Source organism: Semicossyphus pulcher, unplaced genomic scaffold (assembly GCF_022749685.1).
Source record: "Semicossyphus pulcher isolate SPU_LCO1_2020_fin unplaced genomic scaffold, fSemPul1.0.p SCAF_5, whole genome shotgun sequence".
Taxonomy (NCBI): Eukaryota; Metazoa; Chordata; class Actinopteri; order Labriformes; family Labridae; genus Semicossyphus; species Semicossyphus pulcher.
The window spans coordinates 33,249,547-33,265,835 of NW_027211726.1; the positions used below are offsets into that span (position 1 = coordinate 33,249,547).

At 44.4% G+C, this 16,289-nt stretch overlaps 1 protein-coding gene across 1 annotated transcript; it reads right to left on the minus strand.

The window, feature by feature from the left end:
• Positions 1-8,387: 8,387 nt before the first annotated feature.
• LOC138608434 (gonadotropin-releasing hormone II receptor-like) lies at positions 8,388-15,520 on the minus strand. Its single transcript, XM_069681015.1, has 5 exons — positions 15,438-15,520; positions 13,612-14,140; positions 10,730-10,931; positions 9,841-9,846; positions 8,388-8,810 (listed from the first exon to the last, which is right to left on the minus strand). The coding sequence occupies exons 2-5, from the start codon at positions 14,137-14,139 to the stop codon at positions 8,395-8,397; spliced, it is 1,152 nt and encodes a 383-aa protein (XP_069537116.1). The 5' UTR covers position 14,140; positions 15,438-15,520; the 3' UTR covers positions 8,388-8,394.
• Between the last annotated feature and the right edge of the window lie 769 nt (positions 15,521-16,289).

Consider the following 16,289-nt stretch of genomic DNA (forward strand, 5'->3'; position numbering starts at 1 on the left):
ACAGCGGCCTTTGTGAACGCCTTACGGAGGAGAGAGTCCGATTAGAAATGATTGTCTTTAGCCATACATGCCATTTAGAAGGAGGTGTTCTTCACTCAACTCTTCTTCACCCACACGCTGCAAACCTCCAAAGAAAGCTGCCTCAGTCTGACAAGAATGTTTGAGCCATAGTTGAGGCCGATGTTAGCCTGTTGATGCTGCTTTTGCTAGCCTACCTCAACCAAAAAGATAGCCTACTAAGCTTTCCCCTCAGTACCTACTTCCCCAACCAGTGCCAGCGCCAGTGTACCGTGCCAGCCGCCAACCAGGCCAGTCCAAAGAGTGCTCACCGGGATGACTACCATGGAGAGCATAACCATGGCAGAGCCTGACCTCCACTGACACAACCTAAGCCTTACTGTACCAGAGATCGACAAGAGCTTTAAAACTTCGCGTTTTATTTTCGTCAACAGTTTGATGGAAATCTTTATTTTTTCTGATCAGGCATCAGAAGACATCCTTGATGATTGTGTTGTTATCCACGGCTTCCACATGCCAGCAAGTGTCCGTCTCCAAAGACACATTTGTGCCGAGGACGTACCTCATGGAAAAGATGGACCTCAAAGAGTGCTTCGCGATCCGTTTAAGCGAGCATTCGATTCTTTCTATGAAGTCTTACTTGTTGTGTTCGCACAAACCTGATGGCATACTGAAGATAAGCCAAAAACACTGAGGCCAATGCTGCCAAGTTATCTCTCCAGATGCCAAATTGGTCACCCCGGGACCTCGACCACTCTGCGTTGGCGGCTAAAGAAGGTTGAAGGTGATACTTGCCTGAATGCACGGACGACGGGGCTCGTGTTCACCGTGTCAGCCTATCCAAAAAGTTGTATGAAAACCAAGCTGAAAGATCCCCAAAGATGTAAACGTTTTGATGGTTTTCTTTCTTTGAAGAATTATTTTAAAAGAGACATTTACTTACGATCGTTCCTGTGAAAGGGGTCGCCTGCGTCTGAAGTGCTTTAACTGAACCCGAGCCAAAAAACCTTTTTACTCATAATTTCATTTCCCTTTTTTAAATAATATCTTTCATGTCCTTTAGTTTGGAAGTCATTGCAGGCGCACCCCTTCAGCATGGAGCTCTATTTTGTTGATTCTAACATTTATCCTTTAAAAATGTGACCAAATGAAGATGTCAGATATTTTAAAAGACTGTTTATGTCCATACTATGAGAATAACTTTCTCCCTTTTTCTAGTAGAATTCTTGCCAAATATTTAGCTAAAGAAATATGTAACCAAATACCTCTACATTTTTAACATTCATACTCTACCTTTACACTTCCTCACAACCAAAGCACAGGAACATGCTCGAGGCGTGACAGTATACGTGTGTGTGAATGAAATAAGAACCGGTGAACCTCGAGGGCCGCAGCTTTAAGGAGGAAACACAGATTTAGATTCAAACATGTTGATTCAACCCAGCAGTTAAAACATGCCACTACATTTAAAGTCCAGCTGAAATTTAATTCAACGTTTGCTTCTCTACATGAAACCGATGGATTCAATTCAACATCCAAAAACCAGGCACCATTACAGCTCAGTGCACCGTGTAATAATATCAAAGAGTCGGGCACTAAAGCGTCTGTTTCAAAGGTACTTCTGGGAGTCTGTTTGAAGGTGTGCTTTGTCCTCTGTCTAACACAGGGTCAGGTCTGTTAGGTCTGTCTCTAGCTACCCTCCAGTCCTATTCACTGTCAGTGACGATTCTCTTTAGAGGCTGTCTCAATGTACCACGAGCTTCTGTTTGAAGAAAGCTTTATTTAGCGTTTCCAAGTTACCCTTTCGTCTGTTTGAAGGTCTAAATGGTGGTCAGGTCTGCTTCCAGGTATCTTTAGTTGCCATTTCAAGGTACTCTTAGCATCTGGTCTTTTTTCTTCCATTCTTACTTGTGGTTCTGTTTCGAGGTATCCCCTAGTTGTTTAGAGGTAACCTGTAGCGTCTGTTTTATGGTCTGTTTTCTTTCTATCTAACACATGCTTAAGTCTGTCTCTAGGCACCCTTTAGCAGCTTTTTCGTGTTCCTCAGGTTACCTTTAGTTGCCGTTTGAAGTTACCCTAGAGTCTGTCCGAAGACTTCTTCCTTTCTTCCTTTAAAAAGTTCTGTTTCGAGTTTCTCTTTAGTGGCTGTTTAAAGGAACCCTTGACTTGGCGTTTCAGGGCATCAAGGTAACTTGTAGCGTCTGTTTTAAGGTCTGTTTTCATCCTTCCACCTAATTGTGGTTTTGACTGTTTCAAGTTCGTGTTTAGAGTCTGTTTTAAGGTCTGTGTTTCTAACATGGTCAGCTCACTTCAGCGGCCGTTTCAAGGTACCCTTAGCATCTCATTTAGGCTACATGTTGTTCCTGTTCAAACCATAGTTGTTTCAAGGTGCCCTTTAGCTAGCTCAGCATGTGCAGCATGTGTAGGGTTAGGTCTGTCTGGTACTCTTTAGCTGGCGTTAAAGAACCCCTCTCAGCGTCACTTTAGCAAACACGTCAGCTGTTGGTTAAAATATCAGCTCAGCTCTGAACTGTCCACAATGGTGGATTTGACCACCACTGCAAGCAGACTTCATCCATCTCTCTCTTTGTCTCCGCTCCCCACAGTCTCTTATGACCGCGTGTGTTTAAGCTCACTTATAGTGCTTAACTTAGGTAGGTATACAAACAGTGAAACAGAACAGCCTGACTACAGTCTCCAAATACCTTTTTCATCCTTTCATAAACACATTTAATAAGACGTTACTCTCGAACACAGAACGTGTTGCCGGATGGACTTTCCCCAACACAAACCTGAAGTTAGAACCAGGGTTGAATCCTCTCATTGTGGAGCTAAAGTGTGTCTCCTCAAGCTTTTATGGTCCTCATGGCTCACCGTAACCCTTTATGAGTGTTAGAGGTTGATTCAAACAGAGCAGTATAAATGATGAGGGCTTTCCCCCTCATCTCTTTAATTACACACCTGAAAACTGTACAACGAATGCGATACCAAAAAGTGTATTTGATAAGGGAGAGCCAAAAAGTCGATGTGTTTTGTAGTGTGAAGTGTGTAGCGCTTAAAGTAGTGTTTGAATGGAGGCTCCTGTTGCTTCTGTTGGATTCATTTCTCTGCCTCTTTTCATTTGAGTCCTTTGTTCTTCCTGCTGTGCTCAGGAGAAGGTGCCAAAACAAATGTTCGCTTTTCTTTGGAAAGTTTAATATTGTTATTATAATTATTATTAGATCTGAGAACATCAAGTATGATGATTTCAAATGTTTTCTTTTTTCTTTGATGTGTAAGGATGAGACGATTGTTAGGATTACTTTGTGAAGGTCTTTGAGCAGCTGATGTGAGTTTCCCAGAGACACTAAATTAACTCACGTTCTGCCCTGAAGAGCCGCTGACTTAGAAGATAAAGAGCGACAAAAATAAGAAAAAAATGTAGGAAAGTAGAAGCTGGCTGCTAGTAACCGAGGAAACAATGCTTTAATGATTCTAATGCTTCTCTGTTCTCGAAGCTTTCCACTGGTGTGAAAACTTAAAGCTTTAACCTGTCGTGACCGAGGTCCTGTCCTCGGTCTTTGGCCTAAATGGAAAGGTTTGGAGGCGAAGGACGGACTGAAGAAGAGCTGCAGTTTAAAGCAGAGACCAAGCTGTGACTAAAAGTGCTTTTATTTTACACAGTCGCACATTCACACAAGAGCGATTTTTAATGGTGTCAGTTCAAGCAAATGACAAAAAAAAACAAAGTGTTAGGTCATTTTCTGTAGCTTCAAATGAACATTTTTGTCTCATTATGAATTAATTAGTCAGTTCACACAGTACTCTTCACACGAGGTACAACTTGTGCTGCTGTTACAATATAGTCATGTTTCCACCGAAAGTACAAGGAACCTTTAGCCCCTAAAGGTACCTTCCAAGGAACCAAAAGTTTTCTACAAGTTTCCCAGGGGAGAAATAAACTCCCTCTAGAGGTTCCTGGTTCCTGTGGAAAGTTCCTGCCGCTTACATTTGGAGCATTTATTCCCATACCGACAAAGATTTCATTGGCTAATTTAAAGAATCCAAACATATACTAAAAAAACTAAACAGCAGGTTCTGGTTGTTCTACCAGAACTTCTCAATATAAACACGTTTCTTTGTGATTTGTGTGAACTGACCCTTTAATGTTATTTATTTATTTATTAGCCTGAGACAACAGCAGCACTTTGCCGTAGAAGCCGTGGCGCTCATATTACAAAATAAGAATAATAATTTATTGTCAGTTAGCTTCCTCACAGTCACTGACTGTAAGCTACTTTTCCTCCATGTTTTGTGTCTGTTTATAACTCGATAAAAATGACGCTAACGCTACAGAACAAAAATCACTTTAGAACTACGTTTGTTGTGAGATTTTAACTGTTGAATACAATAAGTGAAGTGAACTGTAACTATCGGAACATATTATTACTTATAGGTTAAGTTAAGAAATATTTAAGAGAACAGCTAAAAGCTAACTGTGATAGCAGCATGCTAAACTCTGCATGCTAACAGCTTGGTCTCTGTGTGACTGCAGGTCTGAACGTCTTGACTAACCTCCACCTTTTCTCCTTCTTGATCACATTCCAACATGCCTAAAACCAAATAAAGACTTTTTTGCTGAACTGATGTGTCGCTATTTATTTTACTTTTGTTAGCATTAGCGCAGTTAGCCCGGTAATAGAATTGCAACCTGTCCAGGTGATCCCCATGTATCCACCAGGGTGTGCTGTGTTCCTCTAAATAGACAAATCAACCACAAACATACTGTCTCTCTCCGTCCGAGCAGCCAGGACACTGAAGTTCTTCCCACTCATGCTTTGTTGTGAACACTCATGTGTTAGCGTTAGCGTTAGCGTTAGCATGTACACTCACAGATTTGGTTGGGTCCCATTCTGCTTAATGGAAAAAAAGGTTATGAAATAGTTCACTGAATGCAACATTTTGGTTTTGATGCGACTGGGGCTGCACGGTGGTGCAGTGGTTAGCGCTGTCTCCTCACGGCTAGAAGGTTCCTGGTTCGATTCCCAGTTCAGACGTAGTGGGCCTTTCTGTGTGGAGTCTGCGTGTTCTCCCCGTGCATGCGTGGGTTCCCTCCGGGTACTCCGACTTCCTCCCACAGTCCAAAGACATGCTCGTTAGCTTCATTGACTCTAAATTGCCTGTAGGTGTGAAGTGCGTGTCAGCCCTGTGATTGACAGGTGATCAGTCCAGGTGTCACCCCACCTCTTGCCCAATGACAGCTGGGAGAGGCTCCAGCCCTGAGCAGGATAAGCCGTATAGATAATGGTTGGAAGGACAATGGTTTGTTGTATTTGCTGACTCCTGCCACTTGAAGACTCAGGCCAGAAGTTCTGACAGTCCAGCCACATATGAGTCCAACTGGGATGTTTCCTGTTGCATCATCGGTCACAGTCTTGAGTTAAAGAAGGGTCTAATGTTATCGATGTGTTGGATTAGGCTGATACTTGGGCAGAACAGTTTGGTGACATCCAAGTACCAAAACCGGATTTCATGTTGGATAGAAACCGATGTCAACGCAGTCTGTTCAGAATGTTTCATGTTAGCGTACGTTAGCAACATTGGGGGATTTTTCCATCTTTGGCAGCACCTTTAGAAATTCCCTTTTCCCTATCAAATAAGAAACCCCGTTGTTCTTTGCATCCAAGCTACACACATCAGCTCAAGGTACCGCAGCTGGAGAGAAGACAGCTGAGGAGTAACTCGTACGTCTTCCTCTGTTGGCCCAGTCTTCTTTAAGAGGTCGTGAACATGATTAATATATCCAGTAGACTTTTATTGAGCATATATCAGACTCTGGTTGATACTTTACATCAGCTTGCACTTAAGAGAATTATAATATTGGTGCATTAACATTTAGTACATTGTTACATATAAATATCATATAAATTGCACATTTGCTGGTCATATATTTGCAAACATCACAACAAGTAATTTCTTGCTATTACAAATATTTCGGTAACTAATGACATCTTTTTATATTCCAGTGAAATCTCTCTCTAGGCGACGATACAAACTACTGTTTAGAGTAGTTTATTACATTCATGCACAGAAATGTTGATTATCCAGTTGGCAGTTTGGAGGTAGTGTTGACTGTATGTGCTTAGCTTAGCTTAGCTTAGCTTAGCTTAGCTTAGCTTAGCTTAGCTTAGGAAAGGGCCAAATATAATCAGGTTTCAGTAGAACGCACAGTGGGCTCATGTCAAAGGTAAACAAGAAATTACTTTTGTTTATTCTTTAGTTTTGCGTAAAGTAAAAAAATAATTAGAGAATTGTGCCAAAGACTGTTTGTAAGAGGTGGACTTTAACAGGAAACACACTACAAGATTTATGGCCCGCCTCCCCCCTCCGACAATCGTAAGCAGAGTCCTGATTCTTTGATGGTTCTACAGATGATCTGTCCAGGTGTTCCTGCGCTGTGAGGGATGTTAGAGTGATTTTACTTCCCCTGATCTGCTCGGAAGGCCGCCGTGGCCGCATCGATTTCAAATCGTAAATATTAAACATGTTTAATATTTACGATCTGATATCCTGTTGTGAGGGGGGAACCCTGAGGACAGCCGAGCACGCTCTCTGTGGATCGTCACGTGGAACCAAACGATAGCCAATGGGGAGGCAAGCTGACTGAAGCAGGAAGCACAACAACCGCAGCCATGGTGACCAAAGCGAACGTGCAGCACAAAGTAACATGCACAGCCCGTGTTCACGCCGTCTCCACCTCTTCATCCACAGTTTGTTCCGAGTCCAAAAACTATCATCACAAATTCTTCCTGCCCGTCGGCCGCCATGTTTGTTTACCCTGAAGTCTCGTTTGAGCGCCAGAGATTTAGTGAGATTTCCAGCTGTGAGAGTCGGACTGTGGTTGTTGGTGAATGAACCTGTCAGTGTGCGGTGCTGTTTGGGTCAGATCGCTGCTCTCCACACACTGCAGGAACAACACTGTTCAATCTATGATTATATATCGTCATGTGTGGGCTCGCTCACATTTACAACATCTGTTAATGTGGGCCAGGCATTAGCCACTGGTTCTAAAAGAAGTCTGATCCTATAGAAGTCTATGAGAACATGCTCCTCCTCCTCTCCTGATGTATTCCCTCAGTAAACATGTTCCTAATGACTTTATGGTCTCAGTCTCTAGTCTCAAGTCTTCTTCAACACAGCATGACTTCATTTAGTCACTGATGCTCCCATTGAGAGTCACACAGACCAGGAAGAGGGGAGGGGTTAGGGCGGGGCTACCTGGGATTGACAGGTAGCTACTATGACCACCTGAAAAACATTGAGCTGTACTAAAAGACACTCCGAGGAGTCTTTTATATGTATATTTTGTTTAAATTCTGACTTTTGCTAGCCAAATTTAGCATCCGGGCTAATGTCACAGTGATCTACAGATGCACCTTGATTACCGAGCTAGTACTGACCCTTGCTCCTCTACGTTCCACCATCTTGTCCAAGTATGGTCTCATCTGGCTCTGAAAAACCAAGATAGCAAACTCCCCAAATCCCAGACTCACAGTCCACAAACCAACGGGTGAGGTCAAGGTGGCTACGTCCACTTCTCATACACAGCCGCTGTTAGGTGAGAGGAATGACCAGAACGTCTTTCAAACTGGAGGACATGTTAAAAACAGAGCTATGGGTTTCACAAAGAATCATTGCAGACTTCCAGTTGTTGAACGCAAACTTGAAACCAGAGGCTACTGTTAACGAAGATGAAGCTTCTAGGACGACGGCCATTATGGGGCTCTTCCCATGTAGATAGCGTTTATTCAGTTAGTCTTGATGGAGTTAGATTTGAGATGACGTCAAGGATTGTTACGTGCACTCTATCCGTATAGACATATTTAGATAGGAGCAATCTTTGAACCCATCAGCTGTCTTAACCACAACCACACGCAACCGCATACGAAAAAACCAACTGAGTCACATTCTGAAGTAGAATCTGTGAAAAGAGATTAAGATGGGAGTTACTGGACGCTAAGTTTTGCTTGTTTTGCTCTCGGTCTGTTATTGTGCATACAAACAAATGCTCCCTGAAAGCCATGGGACAGTGCTACCTGGACTACAAACGGACAAATGTCCAGCTCCAACAAAAGACATTGATATGAGAGTACTGGCACACACAGGTCTTGCAGCATATTTGTTTTCATTTGTAATATTGAGAATCCGTTGAAGACACGTCCAGGCATTACCTTCAGGAACGGTGATAACGTTTGTGCAGACCCTGAGGATCTGGATCACAGCTCAGAGGGCATAACGCCAAAGTGTCATCATGCAATTATGTACTGGTGGATTTCTCTAAGCCTCAAACAGCTGACATCTTCATTTAGGATACTGGGTTTACTCCTCAGAGTCTGTTTAACAGGGGTTCCCACTGTGCGGGTTCGAGCTCAGATCAGACTCCATCTCGACCCCAACTCCGTGACATCGAGCGGACAGACGGTCCACAGAGCGAGGCGATGCATTGTTGGCCCGGCGATCGCAACAGCACGCCAACACGTCGGCGAGGTCGGCTCTGAAGGACGGGGTGAAGAAGCCGTAGATGACCGGGTCACAGCACGTGTTCAGGTTCCCAAAGACAAACAGTATGTGGTGCACGTACTCCGGTGTGTGCTGGATCATGGCTGGTTGGAACCAGTACCAGATCCCCAGGAGGTAGTAGGGGGTCCAACAGATGACGAAGGAGCTGACGATCACTACGGTCATCTTCAGGGTCTTCATCCGGGCTTTGGGTATCATGTCGGTGCCACTGCGTCTCAGGCAGTGCTCACCCTCTGTGGAAACACAACGAGAGAAAAACTCTTAGAGCAAGTAAACCACCAACGAGACAGCTTCATGTTGAGGCTGACACATGGTACAAGCTCTGCATGTGGTGTGGTGCAACTCAGCCAAAGTATCCAAGTGGGGACCAAATGGGATGCACATGGGATAACCAACTGCTGCCCAGCCAATGTGGTCCCCAGTTTCCATGGAGGGCCCTCAGGCGTTAGTCCAGTTGGTTGATGAAGGGCCCTTGACTCCATACAGGGCACACAGTGTATGAATGCACCCCACGTTTGACTCATCCAGTACCCTTGCTCGATGTTTAAAGGATATGTCAATTTCCAGCCCATGCCGATTGGGTCACCCATGTGGACCCCAACATCAACCCACTTCAACCCCCACTCTGGACCCAGTCTTAGTACAGGCCCGGTAAAGCCCATATAGGTCCCACTTGGACATGTCGACTTGGACGTGACTTGGAAGTTTCTGTTGCATGTTTTCAAGTTCAAATCTTTTCTATTCATTCATCAGTTTGCTATAAACTGGGACATTCATCATGGCCAGGAGCTACATTAGTCCACGAGTGAGGTCCTGAATAGTCATGGATATGAAAAGAGCCAGTGCACTGGGTCACACCTCCAGCTCAGCACATTAAAACTAACTGGCACACGAGATCATATTCATCCGCTCCACCATTGTTTTCTTATGGAGACAGCTGCTGCCTATTCTCCAGCACCTGGAACGAATCAAGTTACTGTGTTTACTAAGTATTTGGAAGATTAACACGTTGATACATCCCGCGATGCTGTGTCTCTGTATATGGGTCATATTTGTGAATTATTACAGTAAGCCCATTAAAATTGTCAGCATTGTAGTCTGTGACGAAGTTTAAACAGGAAGTGGGCGTATAAGCTGTGATTGACAGATGGATCATAATTTTACTGTTGAAGAAGTAGGTCTAACCTGGAGTACAGTGTTATAAAAAGTCAAACATGGGTCAGTTAAATCTGCTCTCAGTAGATATAAACTAAGATAAACAACCTTTCTCTGTACAGACAGCAATAAACCAGAGAAGAGACGCACCAACACAGAATCACCCACAGGCATTATCAAACCACTAATTTACTAACCTGACACTTCTGCAGCCACAAACATGACGTGTGGTGAATAAATCACCGGTTATTAGGCCTTATGTAATCTTTTTTCATTCTCTTTCCAAGATACAATAATACAAACCTTAAAGGGCAATTCAGGTATTTTTAGACCTGGGTCTTGTTTTAACATAGTTTGGTGTCTAAATGACCAACAGGTGCAAACAGTGTGTGAATGTCTGCAGCAGATGTGTTCATCCTGCTCAGGCTCAGACTGTTATTCTAAGAATAAGAATTGTTATTCTTTTTGTTACAGAGGAAGATGATGTTTTAACCACACACAGACGTTACATCGCTCTCTGCACACACACCAGACTCCATTCATAAAAACAGGGATTTAACCTTGCTGAGCACAGGAGTTGCTGGTGTACAGCTGTCTTAATTAGTTAGTCTGCTTTGTAAATGTGACCTTCACAAATAGTATCTGTTGGATCTAAACTGGATCTAATTTAACACATCAATGTCACAGTTACAGAAACTAAGTAACCGACTGAGCCAGTAGTAGACCTCCAACTCGTGTTTCGGAAGGTTCTGGTGGCCTCGCTGCTGCAGCTGTTGTGTTGGCTCATTTCCTTTCTTCTACTCTAACACAGCCTATCAGGACTTCTCGTGTCACTTCTGCTTTTCATCACAGGAAAAATAAAAGTCAGTAATAGTTGTAAAAGTACAAAAGTAAGACTCAAGTTGTCATAAACTGGAATAATCCTGTAAATCATCAGCATTCGTTTGTAGTGTTGGGTGGAAAAATGTCCCTCCTAGACCTCCATAGAGTCACACACCTTTGCTCTTGTGCATCTGCCCATTGATCTTGGTGAGGATGCGCGTGTAGCAGAAAGTCATGACAAGCAGGGGGAAGACATACAGCGTCACAAAGTGAAACATGTTGTATGCCGTCTCCTGCCAAAGATACCGGAAACTTCCGTGGGTCACACACTGAGTGAAGTCCACTCCGTCTGCTTTTATGGCCCGGAAGATGAAGAGCTGAGGATGGAGAGAGTGTAGACAGATGAAGGAGGAGTGTCATGCAGTCACAGGAAAACACAGGTGTAGTTTGTTTACAATCAAACAAACTTTATATTTAACAAATGAGACAAAGAGCCGCAGAGTGCAGGGCGCTCTTTGTCTCCATGTTAAAGTCCTTTTGATGCACCTCAACAACATTAAAAACACTCTGGAAGTTCTGTTCGTGAAGTGCGTCTCTGACAGCACGATGCAGCTGCACGGGTTAGTAGGTTTAGTAAAACATTTACAACTGTGGTTTCATTTGAGCTGAAATACGGAGCATTACGAGGTTCATGGCAGAAATGTTCAGAGGCTGTCAGGAGGAACATTAAGGTTCTATAACATCAAACACACACACACACACACACATACACACACACACACTGTTCTGCTGCAACAAATACTAACTGGAGCAGCTCCTGTGGATTCCTCCGCCACTGAAAATAGTCCCCCAACAGATGCCCTTTTTTCTCCTGCTTGTTTGATAAAAACTACAGTGAGATTCAGCTGCTTTTAAAAAGGGAACTTCAGTCGAAAGTTAAGATACAAAAAGGAAATGATTATTAATATTACCATTATTATTATTATTATTATTATTGTTGTTGTTTTGATTATAAAGAAATGCAATAATAAAGTTTAAGTGTGTTTTAAAAGTGACCCAGTTGGAGGTCGATCGGACCAGAATATCACATTAAAATGCAGAAAGTTGACTTCCTGTTGGGTTCAGGGCATAAAAGTAGACACAGGAATAAACCATCCTGACGTTTCTTCCAGGATCTACAAACAAAAATGGCCGACTTATAAACATTAAAGCCAAACAAACGTTCCATCCTGTCGTCGTCAGAGCACCAAAACATTTGAGGATTTTCAGCATACATTTCATTCATCAAGGATGCTCTGATCTCATCATAAAAAGGACAATACAAAAGAAAATGTGATTCATTCTCACAAAGCTCACACAGCCTGTGTTCCTCCTGGATGTGTTTAAATGTGCCCACTTCAAGAGCCAGAGGAAGGATTCCTGTTCTCACCTGTGCACCTAAACACCTCTGACTCCTGGTTCAGTTTGCTGTAACGTAAGCTTCAGCACCATAACTGTGCTTGATTTGGATATATGTTCCTAATTTAGGTTTTAACAAGATATCATTGAACCATTTTTAACAGGGGCTCCTTCATAAGGGGCTGTGAGCTAGATTTCCACACCTAAGCTCGGCTGCAGGTGAAAGGTTCATGACATACTGACTGGGTCATGTCATGGCATATCTAATTATTCGATCATGTGTGTATGCAGTTATTGTGTGGCTAAATACACTTCTCAAAATAAAGGAATGGCAATAAGTCAAAAGTCCAAACACTGATCCTAACTTTAACGTCAGTGTCCAGCTGTAATATGAGTGTATACACACTGATAGTAAATGTAACCTACAGTAAATGCAATGCTCAGGAAAACAACATTTAATTGCATCTAAAGGCTGCGGGGAGGACGGAGGTGTGGGGTCGATGAGCTTCTGTAGAGTGTTGACACAGAATACTGACCGGCTGCTCTCTGAGTGCAGCCTGCTGCGCTCCTGCAGCTGATCCACTCTGAATTAAAAGTGTCCGTCAAGTTGGACCTTTTCATGGTGTGAAATAGCCTTCCTCTCTCCTGATGCATGCTGGGATTCAGCCCTGTCACCGACCAACTTCACATTAATACAGAATGGTGCAGAAGGTAAGAAGGGTCAGTAATCTGCCCAGAAACACCTCAGTTATCAGTTCGGTCTGACACACAGGTTAGCAGCTTCTCGCCCTGCTGCTTTATCAGTGACAGATCAGTCTCCAGCCTCTACAGGCGTCTCTACACTCCGCTTTATTCCTGGCTCCTCGTCCTCTCCACAGAAGAGGCTGCAGATTGCAAGATTCAGTTTCCGAGCAGTGTGATGAGCTAGAATCCCACTGCAGCTGCATTTCATGATTTTAACGGCCACGGATAAAGTAAAGCTTTTGGCCACATTAAAGGAAAAGTCTGGTATTTTTATGCCTGGGCCCTTTTTTCATATTTTGGGGTCAAATTAAGTTTTAGGTACAGAAAGTTTTGGAATTATCTGAGCATATTACTTGAGTTGGCGGCCTTGAACAGGCCGTAATGATTTATCAAAGCTTCACTAAAAGTTCTTGTTTTTTCCACTGACAGGCTCAGATCAGTAAATGAAATCAGTGTTTTTCTGAATGGAGTCTGGTGTGTGTGCAGAGAGCGATGTAACGTCTGTGTGTGGTTAAAACAATCCTCTTCCTCTGGAACAAAAAGGTCTATCTCTGTAGGGATCCTTTCTGTCATGTTGTCACACACTTAGAATAACAATCTGAGCCTGTCAGTGGAAACAACAAGAACTTTTAGTGGACGACCTTTGACCCATCAAGGATTATGTTGCAGCCATTACAGCCTGTTTCACTGCTGCAGGATGAACACATCTACTGGAGACATTCACACCTGTTCGCACCTGTTGGTCATTTAGACGCCAATATTTGGATTGAAACACTGCCCAGGTTGGAAAGAAATAGAATTTCCATAAAACAGACGAACAAAAAACAAACTGTTAGCTAACCTTTCATACAAAGCACGTCAGATCTGCATTACTGTCTGTCTCTTAGAATCGTACAAGTCTGGACCCTTCTGTACCTGTGGGGAGGCGAGCAGCAGACTGAGGGTCCAGGCCACCAGCAGCATGCGTCTGTTCCTGAGCCCAGCGTCCAGAGAGTCCAGAGGATGGAGGATGGCCCGGTACCGGTCCAGACTCACCACCACCAGTATGAACGCCGCTGAGTGCATGGCGAACAGCTTCAGGAAGGTCAGCAGCTTGCACATGATGTCCCCGGCGTACCACTGCACCGTGATGTTCCACACGGCGTCCAGCGGCATCACCACAAAGGTCATGACCAGGTCTGCAGACGCCAGGCTGGCAATGAGCGGGCGCAGGTGCGCAGCCAGGCGGTAGCCCCGCCCCCAGCACACGCTGATCAGGACGGACAGGTTACTGCAGGCGGCAAACACAAACAGCACCAGCGTGGCTGCCACACGACATCGAGCCGCCACCGTGAAGGAGGGGAGGGGGGGAGGAGAGGGGGGAGCAGAGGAGTTCAGCAGGGAGAAGGAGACGTTTAGAGGATCATCAGGGGGGGAGACCCACAGAGACACGTTTCCTGACATCCTGGGACACAAGGAGAAACAATTCTTGGTGTGGACCACAAACAGAGCATTATTCAATGAATGTGCAGATGTTGGCCAATCACTTCATATTTCAGGGTGAGAAACATTTGCAATGCTACAAACCTTTAATAAAGCCGGAGGAGGCAAATACAAAACAAAACAGAAAAAGAAAGCGAGGCTGTGGAAGTGTTCAACATGTCAAAGACACTGCCCCAAACACATGAACGTGCTCACGCAGGACAGATCCCTGCAGCAGCCTTAGATATCACAATCTCAACAACACTAACAAAAGTGCGTCTAAAGGGCTGACACCATTTCTAGATCATGCCACGCACTGTTTCCTGCAGCACATTCTGTAAACACCGTTTCATACGGCTGCAGTGTGGATAGCACAGATGCTGATGCTGCGACAGTCTTGTATAAACGTAAACCTCACTTTATTACGTCTTCCACACAGAGTTGCAAACCATGTCGTGAAGAGGTTTTCCACCGCTATCTTCAAAGAGGGCGACAGAACACTCGGCTCTCACTGTGAAGTACCTTTAAATCAGCAGCAGATTTCAACTACCTGCCGGATGTAATGGAGCTCTAGTGGGTTGCTCTTTGGCTCTTTGGGATACTAAATCTGTCCCCAGTTTCCATGGAGGCCCCACATGGGTCAGCACAGATGTGTTAATAACAGGCCTTTGGTCATATATGAATGTAGCCCACTTCGGCCCCCTCGGGCACTCATGTCATGGGTCTAATAAGTATCTCCTTTTCTAGAACATGTGTATTCTTCCACGTGCGCGTGTCGGCTGGACTGTTATAATGAACACATATTAAAGACTGTTTAAGGCATACTTGTCATATGGTCAGCTGTCATATGAGCTCTTTGTTATCAGCCTCCTGCTGCAGAAAACGCCGGTGTTTTCGTGTGTAGAGCGGCGCAGCAGCGCCCTCTGCCGGCTGAGAGCTGCAGCTCTTCATGTGTTGTTGCACCAAAGGAGCCGGTCTGACTGTCCGCGACATGGTGATTCATTTACACTCCATAAAACCAAACATGTCCGTCTCTAAAGCCTCTGCTCTCTGTATAAAGACGCTCTGAGAGGATTTATCCTCCTCTTCTCTGCACTTTCTCCTCATCCTCAGCTCCACACATCACACTGCATCACTTTACATGGAGGGGGGGGGGGACGCGCCCTCATCCCCCACCGACCCGCACACACTGCTCCTGACTCAAACATGCTAAATGTATAATAATATGTATAATAACCCTGAAGTACATGAAACTACAGAAACAGGAGCAGCACTGTTACCTGCAGAGGAGTGTGTTCGGTCTACTGACGGTCCGCTGAGAAGAAAACCTGCAGGATTCTGGTTCCGGTTCGGAGCTGTCCAACCTGCTGAAGCATCACTTCATCGCTTTCACCCCCCCACGCACACTTTTTATCACCTGATAAATCATCGATCCAGCCGTCTCTTTGTGACTCTTTTTAACGCATCCATCTCCCTCTGCTCTCTGCCCTCCACACTGAAGCTCTCCTGCGTGAACGGCGCGAGGATCGATGCCGATTGGTTAATTAAGGCGGGTGACGTGCGGGGTGTTGCAGCGGTAGACTGCACCTTTGTGACGAGGGCATCCTGGGGAATTTCCAGTGTGAGCGGCATGATGGGCTCTTTGTGCAGAGGAGACCGGATGTGTTACTGCCTGCAGATGAACTGTGACATTATTCACCTGCATGCTCTCGTGCACGTAACGTTAAACTGTGGATGAGGTTGTCCTGACTGTGCACAGCCAACCTGCCCCTCGTAAAGACACATCACATATCTGCTGTGTGCCCTTTACATGTGAACATTATTGAAGTATTTAGACCCCCCTCTGAAACTTCCTGCAGGCTCCAGAGAAGACATGAAAATACAACAATAATAATATTTAAAGGCAAAAGGAAACACAGAATAAATATGAATAAAACAACAACAAACCAAAGAACAAACGATGGGTGTCACTTTGCAGTTTTGATCATTGCTTTGAGCTTTGAGCTTCCTGTTTCAGAAGTTACCGCTCTGACTTGGTGCAGGTGAGCCACTGACGGACATGATCCCTGATGCCGACACTCCTCACACGTTTGACCTGACAGTACCTGTGCAGCTTTTCAAATAAATCAACT

Excerpts from the sequence above, each read along its gene's own strand:
- LOC138608434 (XM_069681015.1), bottom strand. The coding sequence starts at position 14,139 with ATGTCAGGAAACGTGTCTCTGTGGGTCTCCCCCCCTGATGATCCTCTA. Across the intron at positions 10,932-13,611 it reads TGCTGCTCGCCTCCCCACAG|CTCTTCATCTTCCGGGCCAT; the intron begins GTACAGAAGGGT and ends CTCCATCCTCAG.